The sequence below is a fragment of the Emydura macquarii genome, unplaced genomic scaffold (assembly GCF_026122565.2).
Source record: "Emydura macquarii macquarii isolate MOO-44397 ecotype Brisbane River unplaced genomic scaffold, CSIRO-AGI_Emac_v2 contig_212, whole genome shotgun sequence".
Taxonomy (NCBI): Eukaryota; Metazoa; Chordata; order Testudines; family Chelidae; genus Emydura; species Emydura macquarii.
Genome location: NW_027130349.1, coordinates 11,357,791 through 11,377,928, shown reverse-complemented (window position 1 = coordinate 11,377,928; position 20,138 = coordinate 11,357,791). Strand labels below are relative to the sequence as shown.

The 20,138-nt window shown below is 37.9% G+C and overlaps 1 protein-coding gene across 2 annotated transcripts in view; it reads right to left on the bottom strand.

Annotated features, from left to right (window-relative positions):
- Nucleotides 1-8,673: 8,673 nt before the first annotated feature.
- The window catches only part of NDUFV2 (NADH:ubiquinone oxidoreductase core subunit V2), a 34,562-nt gene continuing 23,097 nt past the window's right edge, over nt 8,674-20,138 (bottom strand). For both annotated transcript variants that reach the window (XM_067547695.1, XM_067547685.1), the window contains exons 6-8: nt 16,336-16,445; nt 10,397-10,473; nt 8,674-8,834 (exon numbers count right to left, since the gene is read on the bottom strand). In XM_067547695.1, coding sequence (XP_067403796.1) covers nt 8,741-8,834; nt 10,397-10,473; nt 16,336-16,445 — 281 coding nt within the window. In that variant the 3' untranslated portion in view covers nt 8,674-8,740. The remainder of the gene's footprint in view (nt 8,835-10,396; nt 10,474-16,335; nt 16,446-20,138) is intronic.

Below are 20,138 nucleotides of genomic sequence, written 5' to 3'. Positions count from 1 at the left end.
AGTAGGCCTACAGCTTTTGATTTTTTTTAAAGCTTTTTTCCTTTTTAATTTTAACCTTAAATCTTAACAGTGTCAAGGCTTATTTTTTCTGGTTTTTTGGATGTCTTCTTTCAAGATCCATAAACATGGATTGCTCTCTTATTCTTTAATAAAAGGGGAATGAATGGTTGTGTTTTTGTGGTTTTTTCCATAGGTAGTTGGTTAAGTATTTATATTAATAAAATACAAACCAGCTTTCAGTGCTCCTAGGCTCTATCTACACTAGGAAATATTTAAAAAATCCTGTGCTTGATAATACTGGTTCTCTCCCTAATAGTGGCAACATAGGAAGCGATCGTGTAGGTGGACTTACGTTTTAACCAGCAAGTCACATAACCTAGCTCAGAATTGGTGTAATCAGCACAGTGGGTAGTCTGGACCATGGGTCCCAACATTGCTGCTCTCAATGGAGTTGAACCAACGTTAGCAATGGTGAACAACTTTTAGAAAAAATGTATTTTGCAGACCAGACTTTTGAAGTTTGGCATTTTGAGGTAGGGACAGTTAGGTACAAGTCTCTGCTCTTGAGTTCCCTTTCAACTGGCATACCTAAGCTCCTTCTAGAACATTCTTAATCAGTTCCTAATTGTGTAAGAAGCAAGAGTTTCTTTATTAATAGCTACTGTACAAATCACAAATATGAATTCTCCAGCATTTCCAAGATGAATTTTTCCAGATGGAAACAAAACAAGTTTTAAGTGCTTTCAATAATTTTTTTTTTGGTAAATGTGGTATCCTAATTCAATAGTCAGCCATAGTCTTGCAAGAGAAGCAGATAAGAATTTCTAATGTTAAAAAAAAAAAAAAAACAAAGAATGAATGAAAATACTCCACGGATTTCTTCCATAAAACAAAGAGCTTGCACTATATATTCTCCGTTTCAGATTATCTCTTAAGTCACTAGAGTTACTCCATTGATGGCATCTTAGAAATAAGGTAGAACAGAATTTAAAAGAAAAATCAGTCCTATTTACAACAAACTAGTGCAGAGGAGTCATGTCATTGCCACATTGATGTAAATGAGTAATTTGTGCCAAGAATCAAATAAGTCATTGAGAAAGTCATCAGAAGGGAAGACTGTCACAATAGGGAACTGTTGTGTTGGCATAAGACTGGAAGCCAGGTCTCCTGAATTCTGTTCCCACTGTCACTGAGTTGCTGTGGTCTTGTGTATACTAGAGAATTTGACTTTTGGTTCTTCCTAGCATGTGGCATGCCCAGGGGCCTGCACAGAAATAAAAATTTGGCTGCTTTTGGAGGGGCACTTTCTGGGCCCCCCCGGTGGAGCTGTCATCTCCGGCCCAGGGCAGGAGGATATTGTTCTCTCCCCCAAGACCCTGCAGGAGTTCTGTGCCCCCATCCGTCCTTGCATATGCCTCTGGACAAGCCTGTAACACACTTCATGTCCACACACCCACAAGTGTATCCAGTGGTGTACAGGAGTTCCAAGCACATTTTGAAATAACTTGTTTTGAGCAAGGTGAACCATTGTGTAGTTTCTACCTATGCAATGTATGCATGGACGGAGATTGCTGGTATAACAAACCCCTGAAAGCAAATATTGTTACTGCTATCACCATTCCACAGGGCACTGGTCACTGCTTAGGCAACCTGTCTGATGCGCATTCTGAACTCTGCTACAGAGAGATCAAGTTTTCTGGAAAACACTTTCCTATTTAAATAGCACTGCACCCCAGTGTGGAGCTCACTTGTGTGCTATTTGATTCTGTTACTAGCATGTCTTGGAAGCTACCAAACAAGGGTGCTGCCAGCTGACCTCAGGCTGACTTGTGGGTACTGGAGTCCATCTGCAAGCGAAGCTGCGCTTGTTCATTCACAGTATTTTAAGGCATGACTGGCTGAGTTGGTTATCAGCTAGGGTACATCTGCATTTGAGCTGGGAGGTGGGATTCCCAGCGTGTGTAGATCATAACCTCACTAACTGTTTGAACTAGTGCCTCAAGATAGCAGTGTGTCTGGAGCAACTCAGGAGGCACCTGAGTACATACCCAGAGGCTCAGGCAGGATTATGCTTGAGGCAGCTAGTCCAAGCTGCCACCTGTGTTGCTGTGGACACACTATTTTTAGGTGCCAACTCAAGCAGAGCTAGAAGGGGTTTGTCTATATGAGCAGGGAAGCACACTTCCCACTTAAGTGAAGTGAAGGGAAGAAGTGCCAAGAGAAGACAGATTGGAAGTCCTGTATAACAAGATACTGAAGAATAACAGCAGTTCCTCAGGGCAGAAAACGTGCCTTTTTCACAATGATCTGGACCAAATTCAGAAGGCTTTTACCCTTCCATGAAATTAAAGGTGCCTCTGGATAGCCCAAAAATTCCATACCATGTAGACCAGCAGGGCAAGAAGGCAAGCCAAATGATCTTGAATACATTTGCAAGATATTTTTGTAGGGATCTACAGACAGCAGCTGAGCCAATAGAGGAGAAAGAATTGGGAAATGAAGGGTCCTCTACAGAAGATAGAGAGCTTATTGTAAAACATATCGATGTCTGATTTTGCAATGTTGGTAGTTGGAAAAAAAATTTCCCAGGTTCTTAAAAAAAAGCCACCATTAAGATTAATAAAAGGACAGTAATAGCATCACACAATAGTGAAAGTATCTACTACTTCAGTTCCACCAGCAACCTTCTTCTGCCTGTTCCCAGTCTCACTATGACTCCACCTCCTTGTGCCAGCGCATCTGCCAAGTCCCTTCATAGGTCATCCCAGTTCAGTTCCCTATTACTTACCTTGATTTGGCATTCCCCTTAAAACGTCCTGTGCTGGCAGGTGCATGAACTGTTATGATAAAAATGTTCAGTTTGGCATGATTGAATTCAAAATGGCAAATTGGCATTACAAATTGCAGTATAAAAAAGGAAAAAAATAAGACATTTATTGCAAATCACATATTGGGCACTCCACCAAAAGCATAGTTCATTTTACATATTACATTGCTGCTATAATGGCACATATGCCAAGCAAGGAACTCAACTAATATTTTGCTCATATTTAGATGAAATTGCATTTAGCTTTGCCTTGTAATTCAATGCATGGAAAACTGCTAGGCATATTTTGCTGGTAAAGTGTTGTACAGATAACACAAAGTATGAAATGACTGTTGTCTGACATTAAATGCATAACTAGAAATTGAATGGAGATTCCAGTTAATTTTATATCTTATTTTTCCCCTGCCCTTGAGAGTTATATAGGAAAAAACTCAAAACAGTGCTTCAGCCTTGGAATTCAGTTTTGGGGCAATTCATCTTAGTCTTCTCAGCCTTTCCCTGTTCTTCCTTGAAAATCACCTTTTTCCCTTGTGACCCTGCACAAAGAGGTGGGGTTTTTTTTGCCTGCAATAGGTAGCCATCGTAAGTCCAGTTAAAGTACCTCTACTTCCTCTTTCCATTCTGCATTAATAAAACATCTCCATTCTTACTCTTGTAAATCAAGTGTGTGAATTTAATATGTCCTTTCCATCTCTAGTTCAAAGAGAGAGATCCTTGTAAGAAGTCACTAATCTGAAACTGAACTGAAATTGTTACTTTTATTGCATTTAAGGGATGGACTGGCTATTGCCATAGCAGTATTAACTCTTTCATTTCTGTTTTTAATTTCATTTCACCACTATGGCTGCCCCTAAGTAGGTGTGATAACCTAAATGGATCTAAAGCATAGATGCCTAACCACTGAGGTTCAAGAAAACAGAAGAGCAAGGGAAACTTATTTCTGGTCATGCATAGAGACTTGGAGCCCATGTAAAAGTCTGAACAAAATGAGACATTAAGAGACAGTACAGATTCAAACAGGCAATTCCAATAGAAATTTTTCAATGAATACCTAAGGACACAGAAAGAAATCACAACAGGTTGGCCCAGTACAACAGGACAGTATTACCTATTTGACTTTCCTCTACTCTAGCTCCCTTAGTCATTCCCTAGGCTTCCCCTCCTTCCTAAGATCATGAAATGGTAAACAGAAATCCCAATTAGATTTTAGGAATCTGAGTTAATTTCTCTGTTGGTCTTTGTAGAGTATATACGTTAACTGATTTCTGTTACAGCTGGTCTTCTATTGTGTGTTTAATAACACAGTTTCTGGAAAATATGATGCTGTGTAATTATCACAAGGTGTTTATTATGAAGTCACTACTTCATATCCTTCCTCACAAAAACCAGCACCTTCTTCTCATGTCCTTGTCACAAACAACCAGTAAAGCATAAGATAAATGCGTAAAACCATCACCACCAAAGTACATAAATATTCTTCATAGCAGCAACTCCTAATTGTTATGCTCTCAATAAAATATTAGTTTGCATCTCCATAGGCTCCCTCACCATGCAAATCAAGAAAAATAGACAATTAACAAAAGTTTATACATACAGTAATACACTGGGGAAATCCAGCATTACTAGAAATGATTAAATAAAACCAAGAAATATTTCCTTCACTGCTCCATCCCCATTTCCCCACCATCATTTTGAAAATTTATGCACAACTAGGACAAACACAAACTTCAGCACATGCTAATATATGTGACAGTTTTGGGTGCAACAATTTGCATGTCAGGCTGTGTATTGATTGCTGGAAGTCACATTGCCTCCTCTGATTTCATGTTATTGATGTAGATGTTATTTCTCTCTTCGAGTGATTGCTCATATGCATTCCACCATAGGTGAGTGCGCGCCCCGTGCACGAGTCTGCGGAAGCTTTTTTGCCCTAGCAACCCCTGGCTACAACTGTTACTGCAAGTTAACAGCTGTGTCAGTTTTGCTTTCAGCGCAAACTGCCATTGGCTTGTACCTGTTAATTGGGTATAGTTAAAGTGGTGTCCCTCTGTATTTATGTAGTCTGGGTGTATTTTCATTAACCATTGTAAAAATGAGCATGCAGTGTTACCCAGAATTAGTGGGGATGGAGACACATTTAATGTCTGTCAGTGTTGTTTGGCAGGACTAGAGAGCCTCTCTAGTCATTCTTGGGCTTGTTTTTTTGAAATTCTAGCATCTTGCACTTTGCCTTATATGCACTTTGCCTTATATATACACACACAGGAACCTTCCACACTAACTTGTGTCACCCTTTATAGTTATCAAGCCCCCATGTATTTTATGGTTATGAAATTCACCCTTTACCACAAAAGCATGCTCCAGGATCTAGCCTTTCATTAAAATATATATACCTTGTTTCTAGCTGTCATAGTTGAAAAGTAAAGCTTGAAATGTGAACCAAGTATATGTGAATGCAGTGATTTCTGGAGTTAACAAAAAGCCTGAAACAATGCCTTTGAGCAGTGTGAACTGCCTGATTTATCTTAGTGGATTGTAAATTTTGAAACCTAAAGATAATACTACAGCATACTGCAAACAAAGTGCTGGGACAGTGTAAAATAAATTGAATGTAATTAAATATAAGCACATCTGATGGCATTATTAAATTTCATACATAGGTTATATTGAACTATCTTAATTTAAATCAATAGGAATACACTATTTGAGACAACTATAGGGAGTGAGGACACTTGCTTTTTTTTGTAAGCTAAAAAAAGTAGAAACTTTTCAACATTAATTAGAAGTATAAATGGGGTAGGGAAATCTGATCAAATAAACTACGTGCCACGATATTTAGCTATTTTTGGCTCATTTTTTTGCATTTTTGTAGGAAGTTGAGGACTGTGAGATTAAACAAGTATGGAAAGAATGTCCTGAAGTCCGTTTGTCTCAATTTGAAATAGTTGTTTATGTGCATAGGTAGGAGCAATTCTGGAGTTCTCAGTCTTTTTCCTTTGTGCAGATCACATTTTTATTGTGAGACTACTTTATAGTTAACTTCCCCTTCCATTCATGATCATGCCGAACACTTACCTTGCCAAATATAACAGCATAACATCTCAGTGTTAACTACAACAATTTGTTAAAGGAAACAATTTATATAATTTTAGCTATCTTTAATGTGATGTTTTGTCTTCTATGAAAAAAAATCTAATTTTACTTTTGTATTTTATTGCCAGTTTTCGTAACTTATCCTCTTCCTTTCTCTGCAATTTTTTCCTTTTTCCCTGATACATACCAGGTGATCCTTTCCTCCACCTACTCTCCTGACATACTGGCAGGTAGGCTCTCCTTCCTTCCCTAGATATTTGCTCCCACTGGTCACTAAAGGTAGCCATTTCCTTTCCTCTTATGTATTAACAGTTCTCACTAAAGGAGCTAGACAAGCTCTTCCTCATTTCTTAGCATCCAGGCTCTTATTATTTATCTAGCAATAGCAGCCAAAGGCCCCAATCAGGATAAGTGCCCTACTGGAATAAGTACTTTACAAGCACAAGACATGATCCCTGTAAGCTTTTCAGATGACACAAATGTGTTTATGACATAATAGCAGGAAGATCAGAGCAATGGATTCTGGACAGATAGACGCAAAACCAGCCAAGTCCAGATTACCAGCTAGGCCTTTGCTCTCCAGAGCACCAGCAATCCATGAACCACAGTTTAAGAACTAGTGGTTTAATTAATGTCTAATTTTATAAGACCAATTCATGTGAAGATACACAAGTAATTTTCAGTTTTTGGCCTGAAGACTTATAATATAAAAACAAATAGAAATGGTCTGATAACTTTAAATTAAATGAAAACAGCAGCAGGATTGTGCCAGTAGAGAACTGGACGGTGAATTTAACTATAAAGAGAAAGTGAAACTGACAGTCATTATCCAAGCTGACTGAAGTGATTAATCAAATAAACATTGAAAATTATACATGGTTCTTAATCTTCTACAATAAAATAAGATAGCATTAAGAGTTAGTTTTTTTTGTTTTTTTTTAATGTGGGCAAAATTCCGCTATATGGGCACTACATCTTGGGGATTATGTGCACACAAAGCCAAGTAGCTTCAAATCCCTACATAGAATCATAGAATATTAGAGTTGGAAGGGACCTCAGGAATCCTACATGACACCTTATTCTTGTCATTCAGTTATCAAATGTACAACTTGCTTCATTAAATAAATTATTTATACTTTAGTTATGCTACCACCCTGTTAGGTTATATTATAAATTAATTGGGAAAAAAATTAATTCTCTTTTTAGGCTGTTTGCTTATTTTTTGAATTGCTCTTGACCCAGACAATGAAACTACTATTGTTTCTCTTTGTTACTAGTCAGTTTCACTTCATAATTCTGATTATTGGAAATACTGCTGATGTGTAAGGATAAGATTTTGTCACGGAGGTCATGGATTCCATGACTTTCAGAGAGACCTCTGAGATACTTGCTTCAGCTCCAAGCTGCTGTCACTGGAGGTGTGGGCCCCCAGCTGTCATTCCCCTGCCCCTCTGGTCAGCCCGGCATTATTTTTAGTAAAATCACAGACAGGTCATGGGCTTCCATGAATTTTTAGAAGACTATACACTGAATATTTCACTGCAGGGAAGCATTTTTCTTTATAAATATTCTCAAAAGATTCTTACTCAATTGAAGAACATCCTGAACTTCCAAAGCTAAAGGGTTTTAAAGGGATGTACTCCCATTCAGCAGATGGAAGATTCCAACCTTGTAGTCAGTCAGTGGTATAGTCCATCAATGCCCTCAGTTGTTAGGGCTTTTGTTTGTTTTTTTGCATTGAGAATGGAGAAATTCCCTGAATGCTCCTGTTAAAGATCTAGTCAGTCAAGATTTTGTTGTCTTTCTGTGACCATAAGGAAGTATAGAACTAAAAAAGGACCTTCTACTGATCAAATCCAGTCCCCTGCTATTGCAGGAAATCCCATCTTGGAACTTCCCCAAATTAATTCCTAGAGCATAATCTGATTCATAAATTTATCAAGCTCTATTTTAACACAAGTTAGGTTTGCTCCTTCTCTCCACTGGAAGACTGTTCCAGAAGCTCACTCCTTTGACGGTTAGACACCTAATTTCCAGCCTAAATTTATCCATGGCCAATTTATACTCACTTTTGCCAACACTGTCTTTTAGCTTAAATAGCTTTTCTCCCTCGCTGCTATTTACCCCTCAATGTATTTATAGAGAGCAATCATATCCCCTCTCAGCCTTGAGTAAAGTCTTACTATTGGGAAGTGGATTGATTGTACCAAAAGTATCTTCCACCATGTCTTTCCTGTTCAAAATACCTATATATTAGATGCAGGATTGTTACAGAGGTAAATCTGCTACTTATTTCCATATTTTCCCCCTATTTTATTCTTCCTTGCAATATTAAGTTAACTGTTGAGCGGTAATACTATGTCAGGTGCATCAGCCAATCAAATCTACTTTCCATTGTTCTCCAAATCATTTGCAGAATGTAATGTTGGGTCATAATGCCTTAAAAGTAACCTACACGTAGACATATGTACTTTTATGTGCTTAATGCCCTAAATAGCAGGACAGCATCTTCAGCAGATAAGTAAACTATTTTGTCCTTTTTGTGCTCATAAAACTGAGATTTTGATGAAGAGTGAAGACAAAGCAACAAACTATTTCCCATACATGTTTATAAATTGGGAAAGTTTGCAAATCTACAGATTTTTTTGCACTTTGCACTATTTTGTTTTTATTGTTGTTTGTTGTGGTTATATGCTTCAATGTTGTTACTATTCTCAATTTTTAAAAAAGTTTAAAACATATAATTAAAGCCATTTTACTGAGGTTAAAGATGTTTTATTTTCAGACAACTTACGTTTTTATAATTTATTACATAAATGCTTAGAGGTCTGCTCGAACTCCAAATCCAGGTCCCTTAGGTGGTTCAGTCAGAGAAGTAAGACCACCAGCTGGCTCACAAGAAAAACGTCCACTTCTGAAAAGATAAAGAACAATCAGATTTGTTGATCAATACTTAGTATTGTAACAATCATCTTCTACCCAAGAATGACACAAGTCTGATTCAACCTTGGGCCTGCCATTTTTCCAGCTTCTCTGAAGGATGAGCAGAGAGACAGGGGATGAGGAACAACAGAACATAGTATCTGTAAACAAAACTAGTCATAAATCAAAGGCATTCAAGTAGAATGTCAAATGTGGAACTCGATAATCAAAATACATACTTCATAGATACAACATACTTCATAGATACAAAAATTAAATCTATGTGGTTCATAACAAAAATCAGGAGCCAGTGGCTTTTTGACTCCAGCAACACCAAAGGCAACATCTGATTATTTGTTTCAGGCCCATCTTAGATTCATATATTCCAAGACCAGAATGGACCATCATCATCATTTACACTGACCACCTGTATAGTACAGGCCATAAAACTTCCCAGAATTAATTTCTAGAGCATATCTTTCAGAAAAACAACCAATCTTGATTTAAAAACTGCTAACAATGAAGAATCCACCACAATCCTTGTTAAATTGTTCCCCTTGTTAATTGCCCTCACTTAAAATTTTATGCTTTATTTTCAGTCTGAATTTGGCTAGATTCAGCTTCCAACTACTGTATTGTGTTATACCTTTCTCTATTAGATTTATCAAATATTTTTTCCTTATGTAGGTAACCTACAGATTGTAATGAAGTCACCCGTTAACCTTCTTTGTTAAGATAGATTGTTTGAGTCCATCACTTTAAGGCATGTTTTCTAATCTTTTAGTCATTCTCATGACTTTTCTCTGAACCCTCTCCAATTTATCTACATCCTTCTTGAATTGTGGACGCCAGAACTGGACATAGTATTCCAGCAGTGGTCGCACCAAATAAAATACAAAATACAGAGGTAAAAATAACCTCTACTCATTTGAGATTCCCCTATTTATGCATCCAATAAAGATCACATTAGCCCTTTTCGCCACAGCGTTGCACTGGGAACTCATGTTTAGGGGATTATCCACCATGACTCAAATTGTTCAGCATCAGTTAGCTTCCCCCATTCACACATCCTATCTCTGCCTCTGAAATTGCACAGTGCAAATTAAAAAGGAAAAAAAAAAAAGGAAAAGTGAGTCTTTCACAAGGTTCAAATCCAGCCCAGGCTTGTATTGATTAAAAGTCACTACCAGCTAGTAGTTTTTTGGGTGATCTATAAAAAAAAGTTTGTGATCATACTCCAGTTCCTATCTACTTAGCCACTTCAGAACCACCATCTCCTCAACTGGCACTTTTGTTGGTAGTCTCAAACAAGCCAAGAATCAAAGTGTTATGGAAATGAAGCTTTTCTCTACACACAGCCCCTCCAGGTTCAGATTTACACATAAAGCAAGTCAACATGGAAAAGACTGCAATGCCTGTGCAGTTCAGTGTATTAACACCTTCAGTTCCAGGATAGTTAATCTAAAAACAAGTCACCAACATTAAAAATAGCTTCCCTTCCGAACAGATTTTACCTTTCATTACTCACCCCTGAATTATACAAATACAACATACCTTGGGCCAGGTGTGGGAACTCTGCCAGCTTTTAGTTCATCAATTATGTCTTCAATATCTTTTGGTGTCAGATCTTCCTGTAATGAAAGAAACCATGCTATTAAAAAGAAAATTTAAACAAAATTTGTAAACAATTATGCCAAATGTAGTATTCACAATTCCTCAAGTTAACAGTTATTAGCTGTTAACCAATTTCTTTACTCAGTTTTGATTTCAGCACAGCTAACTATGATCCTGTTCATTAACGTATGCATCCAGATTAAGGAAGAATTCACAAACTTAAAAGATTTAAAGTGTTCTGATTTTCTGATGTCACTCTTAGTAACATCACACAGAAGCAACTGTTAGTTAAAATGAACTGGTTTCAACCATTTATATTATTGAATTGGCACATAATAGCTATGTTTTGAAAGGGGCTATGTGACAGAGTGCTGGGAGCTAGCAGGTGAGCAAGCAGTCTGATCACACTGACACGAATTATTTCTCCCAGAGAAGGCTGAATGGGGTCAGGGTGATTGAAGTTAATTACCTGATCAGGTCAGTGGAGGGGCTGGGTGAGCTAAAGAGCCAATTAGCCCATCAGCGCAAGACTGATAAAAAGCACATAGGAATGACATTAGGGGGAGAGGAACTAGGCTAACTGAGTCCAGTTTCAAAAATCTCAGAAGGGAGACCTCTGCTTCTCTCAAGCCATGGGGAAAGGGAGGAAAGCACAAGGGAACAGCACTGCTGCATGGGGCTATCAAAGGTGTTGGTGAAGGGTACAAACAGCCCAGTGTGGATACACAACCAGTGAAGTTGGAATGGCTTCTGTGATATTAGAAGGTAGGAGCAGAGCACACCCTGTTACATATGGGTACTTGACCAAGTTAGCGATTCGCCCAGCTATGGTGGCAGAGGACCAGACGGGAGATGGTGCGAGGATTCAGCATCTGGGGAATGGAGGAGAGTCTACAATGGTTGGCAGAGCAACAAAAGGAGAAGGAAAAGACCATGGACTTGTTCTAGTAATCCCATCATGTGGAAAAGCACTCCCTCCTTGCATAGCAGGCTGAACAGCAGAATAGCCTGCAACAATTTATAAAAGAACAGGTACAGCAGCAACTGCTACACAGAACCTAGTGAGTCCCGTGACAGTGAACAGCAGTTCTTGGGGATTATCTTATCTATGATGAGCTCACATTTTTAGTGACTTTTGAGAGGGTAGCAACAGGAGCTGGATGGGATAAAGGATCATGGGCCCTCTGAGTGGCACCCTTTTATCAAGGAAGCCCAGGCAGCCTGTATGGCGCTATGCAAGGAGTAGGCCCACAACTATGATGTGGTAAAGGCAGCCATCTTGGACAGGGTAGGCCTCTTGGCAGAAAAATACAGATTTTGGACCAGTAGGTGGACTTATGGAGTATGGTCTTGAGCCTTTCTGCAAAAGATAACTGACTGGGCTACCTGCTGGCTAAGGCCAGATATTTTAAGGTATGGGGGAAATAATAGCAGCCATAATACTTGAAAAATTTCTCCACAGCTTCATCAAAAACACACACGTTTGGGTCTGGAGGCACCTGTCAACGATTTGGAGGTAGCAGTCAAACTCGCATAAGAGTTTGTGGAAGCAGACTTCTCCAAGAGAGAAGTCTGGCCATTTCAGAGACCAGACTCGAGGAAGATGGGGGGGGGGGGTGTGACGACTTGATTACAGCATGGGCAACTGAGGAAAATGAAGGAGACAAGAGGAACTCCTTCAGGGAACCACAAAGTGCTTTGTTACCAGTGTGAGCTTCTGGGAAACATAAAATGAGACTGTCTTGTCATGGAATGTGGGTTTGCAGAATTCTGCACGTGGACTGCAATTAAAGGATGGGCAGAAGAAGAAAACACTCATCCATCCCTGTAAAAGTGTGGAGGAGGTGCCAGAGGGGACTGGTGGACACTGCCTTGGGATGCTCCCTGATCTGGAAGGATTTGGTGAAGGCCAACAGGATGCTATCACGTAGGAGTTTACAGTTACAATGCATCCACAGGGAGAGGAGACTCTGTTTAGTCATGGAAATAACCCTAGAGATTAAGGGGAAGGTTAAAGGGAAGTGAGTAGGGGTGGTGGACTGCCTCATCTAGTAATTCATTACAGGGACAGACTGGAGCCTCTTCCCTTATAAGAGAAAAAATGGGAGTCGGGGGTCCACTGCAGCAGGGCTAACAGAAAATGAGGAAAAGGGGCATGAGAGGAGATAATCAGAAAACCTTGACCAAAGGAACCAAGCAAGGACAAAAATAGGACCTCCCTGGTGAAAGAGAGGGGATAAAAAGATAGTCCGAGACCAGAGTAACCCTAGTTTGTTGGCAAGAGTTGGAGAGAGTCAAACCATGCCACCAGCAGAGGGAGGAGGAACCCTGGGACCAATCTGGGGGGCTGGGAGAACCAGGATCCCTAATTATGGAAGAAAATGGAGGACAGCAACAGGTCCAACGTGTGAAGACCTGTGTGCAGAAACAGTCATGTGACTTTGCGAGTGGAGGATAGACAATCATCCAGGGGGCCAGCATGAGCACAAGAGTCCTGTGCCTCCTCTAAAGAACGGAAGGTGTGAGGAAGGAAGAACCTCTCCGGTAGGCAAGGCGATAGGTGTGTGACAATGCTAGGAGCTAGTACCTATTGAAATCCTGGGAAAGTCGGCAGGCATGGGACAGAAAAGGAGTAGAATAAGTAGTAAATTTTCAAGGCAAAATGTTCATACTGGGATGTTACAAGGTTCTATATTACCAGTGTTTTGTAACTAATGATCTGGAAAAGGGAATGAGCAGTGAGGATTCAAACTGTTTAGATCACACAATTATTTAGATTAGTCAAGACCAGAGAAGACTTTGGCAAACTTCATAGGGACCTAAGTAAAGTTAATTGGATAGACATCACAATGACACATTAAATTCAACATTGATAGATGTAAGATAACAGACACTGGAAAGAATAATTTGAATTTTTCAGACACTTCAGTGAATTTTAAATCAACTGAAAGCAAATATTTGTACAGTTAAGGTGATCCAAACAACCTCATCTCTGCTCCCAAAGAGATGTCCTACAGAAAAAAACCCAAGCCAATGCTATCCAGTCATAACAAACTGTTTTGTCTTATCAGTGATCACAAACACTTTGTTAGACTGGTCAGCACACCTGTATAGCCAGACAGAATTTACAGAAAAAATACTTTACAATTTCCTCCTTAAACAAATAGAGTATTGAAGGTAATCATTCATTAAGATTATGTGCCATCAGTTACACATATTAATAAATATAATGCTAATACATAAACCTGGGCCTTTAATCATAAAATTATAGCATTGGTGAAGAGAGCACAATTTTAATGTGACAAACTATACACTAACACCTAGCTTCATAATTACACATCTGATACTAAAAACAATGCTGTGTTGCAGATTTTTGATATTCAAACCATAAAGTATACAAATATAGGGATATCTAATATTTCTGCAGTCATACCACAAACTTCACAAAGCCCCTATGAAAAAGGCTTTGATTCAAATCTTCCCTCCTTTATCTTTGAAGCATCCATAAGACAGAGAAAGTGGCTTGTGTGACTTTCACTGTGAATTGTTTTACTTTCATGTTGGTGTGTTTTGGGGATATTAACTAGTTTTATAAATGTTTGTTTTTTGATCTCTCCAGTATTCCTGCAAAATTGTTTAAAGCATTTGTATCACTGATACGTACTTTCACCCTTAACCCGAGTCTAATAAAGAATTTTATCTGGGAATTTTTAAGACGTATTGGGGAATAGCTGTAATGCAACTCAATTGAGAGAGACAAGGCAAATGCCATTTAAGGCTTGGTGCTTAGCTTACTTTGTCCTATATTATAGCTCAAAAGGATGTGTCTAATATTTTCCTGCGCATTCTGCCATAAGTGTCAACTTAAAGCATGCTAGATTAGGCCACAGACTTCTTAGAACTTGGAATGGGAGATTAGCTCCCTTCATCACATATAATGCTCAGTGGACCAGGCCTAGGACTCTTCAAGTGTCTTTTTCCACAGCAAGCTATGGAAAGCATGCTGGGTTACACTGGTCTACAGGTGCACGGCTCTTCTCCTGAAGACATCCTTAGATCAGGGCTCCAAGCACTTAGAGGTGCATCAGTGCCTTAAATACCTGGTCCCCTGTCACTGCATCAAGTGTCCAAAATCACTTTGGAGACTAATTGCCTTTGGAAGCTTTTCTGTTTTTGGTGTGCCTGACTCATCAGCATATCTGTTAGGAAAGCACATCACTCCCAAGGCATGCAGGAGTGGCCTGCTCTTGCAAATCTTACCTGTAGGTGTGTGCTGGTGGGTACACTGGGGCACTGTATTTGAATTAGCAACCTGGTGAACTCTGTAGTCATCAGCATATTGGTTAGCTTCCACCTGAGACCCCCACCAGAAACCTTACAGAGATTGCAGTTTATTGGGCTATAACAATCTGAAATTCTTATTTCAAAATTTATTAACTTAATATTTGTCTGTGAAGTGCAGAAATTTGATGTGCACTGAATCTTGAGTTCATGAATCCAATAAGCTTAATCCAATAAACTTCTAGTTTCTGTTCTCAAAGTAGGATTGTCTAAAGTGTCATATCAATTTTCTAAATATGGACACACACCATTTTTGTTTGGAGAGGGGAAGGTTTTTGGTTTGTTGGGGAGTTTTTTTAGTTTTCTTACTTTACAAGCAGTTTCTCTAAACTTCAGTTGTGGTAGAAAATTTTTATGTTCTCCATTGACAAGCCTCCCTAATGATTAGTTTCCACTGAGGACCATCTGTGCAAGAAAAAGGCTTAGAGACTTTTTAAAATAAATGAAAGCTTACATCTCCAGCAGTCACTTGATTCCCTGTTTTAAGCCCAAAGCCAATTTGCTATTCTGAAATTCTTGTTTAAAACATTCATAACTAACTTACAGTTCAATCACCTAAACTTTGACCCTGTTCACTAGATCTTGATTAGATGAATCCAATACGTTATGTTTTATCTCTTGTCCATTGTTATGCTTTCTAGTACTAAAAAAAAAATTAAGAGTTCTTGGACTCGATATTTTTTAATGTCACAAAACTTATCAACCCTTGTCTGATTTACTTAAAATTTGTTAGAAAAAGTGTACCATGACCACAGAACCATGTTATAATGTTGTTGAGGATATTATTTTGGGAGGAAGGGAGTGGGTAGAGTAGAATAGGCACAAAATCAAGGAAAATAATCAGATTTATAACGGAAACTGAATTTGCTGAGGCTGCTGCCTCTCCAGAATATGTTAGCACGGTTGAGGGAGCTGTTTTGGGTTGGTTTTTTTTTAAACGTAATCAATTAATGAAAACAATCAACAGAGAAGAATATCACTCAGAGTGAAAAAACTTCAAAGATTGAAAAAGGATTGGTTAGACACAGGGATTTTTTTTTTTTTAAATAATCCCAGAGATAGCTTTTTGTTGAAGGAAGATTTGGTTATCTATGTATGAAAGTGACCTAGTTCTACTGTATAGATACCCAAAAATGTATTTCTACATGTATTTTAATTATTTTTGTTCATGATCCTTTTACAAAAATATGTGAATATTAAAAAAATTTCCACTGGTCTCAGGAACTTTACCTATCTCACAATGTATTGATGTGTATTTTCATGTAGATGACACCCTGGCACTAGATGCTCCAGCTCGTGAACTGATCCTCTCCCACAAAATGAGAGCTGCTTCTCTTTACATTGACAATTAAGCCCAGGGAAGTCCTGTTCCAAGATTATTTCGAGAGACAAGTCAGCTATCAAATGAATAGATCAATTAATAACTTGTACTTGAGCTTCTATAATTTCATAATCCAAAACAATGACATTCATTTAGTGTAAATAATTAACATACCAGTTAAACAAAATGTACATTTCAAACAGAATGAAATACTTACATAATAATTATCATTTATTTGTACCATCGGTGCATTTACACAAGCGCCTAAACATTCCACTTCTACCAGTGTGAAAAGTTTGTCAGGTGTCGTTTCCCCAACTTGTATACCTACAATAATATTAGGAATATTAGGTTAATGGTGATTATTTAGTATATTTAACAAAAGCAAAACCTTAAATATTTCACAGCTAATCTATTACCTCATGTTGTAAAGCATTTGTAGCTAATTTCTACATGATTTGGACAATTTTCCTAATATTATCCATTAAACAGCTCCAAGACATTTCCATTAAGTAAAAAAAGCTTCATAAAGTGAAACCCCTGAAATACATTTTTAAAATTGATTTATGGAATTGCTTCATATTTCATAAAACATTTTATAACTCAATTATAGGTATTATTAATTGTAGAATTACTACTCTATTTTTAGGAAGCAGTGCAATATTAGAAGTAACTTAAAAAGGAATATATATATATATATATAAATAAACAGCAGCACTAAAATATAAGGGCCTGCTCCTATTCCCATTCAGGGGCCTAATTGTGCTTGGTGTGGAGTTTGAGAGCAGGACTAAGCATGCTTAGCACAGGACGTGGTAGATTTGCAGATTTAGGCATTAAGGCTCCAATTCTGCAAAGAGTTGTGCATGTGCTAACTTTAATACCGTAAGTAGTTTTGTTGATTTGCATGACCGGTCCTAGGTCAATTAGAATTGTGTCATTGATTTCAATAGGAGCAGGATTGGCCCTAAATTATCAATGGGTTAATAATTATTACAATGAAACTATGCAAATAAAAGTGAATGAATAACAGCAGCCGGGAAGAAATAAAAGATTATTTTGTGAATAAGGTCAATTTCTGTAACGACAGCTGTAGCAGTGAAATTATTTCATTTCAAACTATACTCACTGGAACAGCCTCATGAAGTACTTTTTTATGTAGCTCTCAGGTAACTACAAAGAGCACTGCAAACCATATTTTATCCTAACAAATTCCATTTTGATAGTAGGTTACAAACAAGGGTATGTCATCTTCATGTCAAAGCCACACAATTATATCAACCACTTAGGTTTTGTCTTAATATTTAAAGAACTAATTTTTAAAATACTAAAGATCCAAAATTACTAAGTATTACAAAGATTATGTTCTCTACCAGGATAATAGCTACACAGTCTGTTTTCATTATGTCAAATATAGCTACATTACTACTAAAAGCATACAGCATATATTCAAAGACATTATAGCAAGTCTGTCAAGAGGTTTAATATTTATCAAGAAGCATTCATGATATTTTGTGTACATATGCACAAGCACAACACTATTATAAGGCAAGACAACTGGAAAAATTAATGTGTACTCTCGAGATTGTACTGGCTTCTAATTTGTTTTCTGGTGCAATTCCAGTTACTGATTTTGACCTATAAAGTCCTTCATGATTTGGGAGCTGTGTATCTTTGAAACTGTCTATGTTTTAAACTGACACCAAACATCAGTTGAGATTCTTGAGCTGTGAGTTCTTACATATGATCACTTGTGGCTGGAGACAAAGCATATAACTGGACAGCTTTTGATCCTTCTTCCCCTGATTAACAAGCCAAAGACTTTTTGGTGGGAGAGTTTTACCTTCAGGACACCTTGCCAAGTCCTAGCTGTTTTGATTGTTTGATGGGGGAGCCCTTCTGGCTGCACTAGCTATTGTTTTTAGTAGCTGTTTAGTTGCTGGCATTTGTATTGTAATTTATGGTGAGTATATATAGCACTTGTTTGAGAAATGTAAGACACAAATGTGAACAGTTATAACAACAATCTTGTTAGGCAATCACTGCACTGATTTCCTGATTTTATTACTTTATCTGTGCAATCTTAATATTGAATCATTATAGGTATTTTTAATTCAATGTCCTTGTTTAAAACAACTAAGAGGGGAAGAAGTCATCTGTGCTTAATAGCAGCACTATTAAAACGGGCCCCATGAGACTGTAAAGTTCACAGCATGGAGTGAAGGAGTGTTGATTTCACACCATTTCCTGCCATTCTGGTTTGGTTACAGAGAGTTATATCTTACATTTTGGGGACACTATCTTTGCTATCAAAACTTTTTTCATGAAAGCTTAGAATTTGAGGAATATTGTAGAATGCAGGAAGTATTGTAAACATCCTAAAACTGAGAAATAAAAATGTTTTGTACAGTATCAGTTTTCTTCTTGTCCTTAATGCTAAGGCAATTATTTTAGGTAATTGAGGTGGGTATTAAAGCAAGACATTTACAATCTCTCTCGTGTCAGTTTTCCCACTGAAAGCATGAAAGTTGCAGTCCCTGTTCCTGTCATACTAAGGAGGAAAAAGGTGCACTGTGACATCACAAATGCTTGGGGCTTCACTAGGCTCTGCTAAAATTTTTCACAGATGCTCATGGAGCTGGTTTAGAAGTGTTTTTTCCCAAATAACTTTTTTGTTTTCCATCTCATCCCTCCTCCAAACCAAGAACTAATTTCTTTTCTTGGTTTGGAGGAGGGATGAGATGGAAAACAAAAAAGTTCTCAATGAGTATTGTGTTGACACGATTTAAACTTTAGCTATATAAAAACAAATCTAAACTTAGACAATTTTAACACTGGAAAAACATTTTTTCCTCTCCTTTAAAACTGAAAGGGATTTTGTTCAAACTTAAAAAAAATTCATCTTTGGACAGTGACCAAGCATGGAAAATTTCAGCCAAAAAGTGCATGTTTTGGAAATTTGCGTGTATCATAAAAGGTTACAATAAACTGCTTTACTGCCTTAATTATAGTGGTTTGTATCAAGTGCTTCCTCTAATAATAATAGCCTGTGATACAAGTCCATGACTTAGCATGCCTTTCTGCCGCCCCCTTCCCCTCCCACACAAAAACAAGGGGAAAAAAAGACATCACTGCCTCATATACAGGCAGGAATTACTCCATTTACTTTACCATTAAGGATTTATAAATTATACTCCCATTATCCCATTTAAGTTAAATAAAGATTAGTAACACACTCCTATAGCAAGTGTCTCTTCCCCACACACTGAACCATATGTTGCAATATTAAGGATATGCATCTAAGGAATGCTGACAGGAACCTAGCTAGTTAAGATCCCTGTTGTATGTCTGACAGTCTTCACATAAGAAACATTACTAGAAAAAAATAAGGGATCAATCAATGCATTTAAATCCCTATTAAGTTGGAAACAGTTATTTTTTACTTTACGCAAGGGCTTCAACACCAGTCCTTGATTTAAAATACAGAACACTTTACTAAAACAAACCCCTGGGGATCCAAGCCATTTGGTTGTTATAGGCCCCCCACCCCCATGCACACACAGTTTGCAACCTCAGGGTCCCCCTCCCTTTCCCACTTCCCACAAGGGCTGGAGTTGAGATCCAGGAACCAGGTTTGCTATAGCCAAGGTTTGCTACTGCGAAGGGCATTATAGCAAGGGTTTACTGTATATTCAAACATTACTTGGACTACTGAAGAAAAAAACGTGGTGCACAGCTACATTAGAGAAAAATGCTCTACATAAAAAATAACTTGATTTGAGACCCCTTTTTCTAATTTTTTTGATCACATTGACACAAAGGAACATGCCTCACCCTCAGGGGGATTGGATAATCTGAATGTTCTCAGGTCTCCAAGGCTCACATTTTAACTTAAAAAAGGAAAGACTCATTCTTTGACAAATTGCCTATAAAACCATCAATGGGCACTCCTGGGCAATAGTTTTCCCCAACCCTCACACTTTTATCTTATTCTGCTGTTAAATGTATTTATTCTTTATT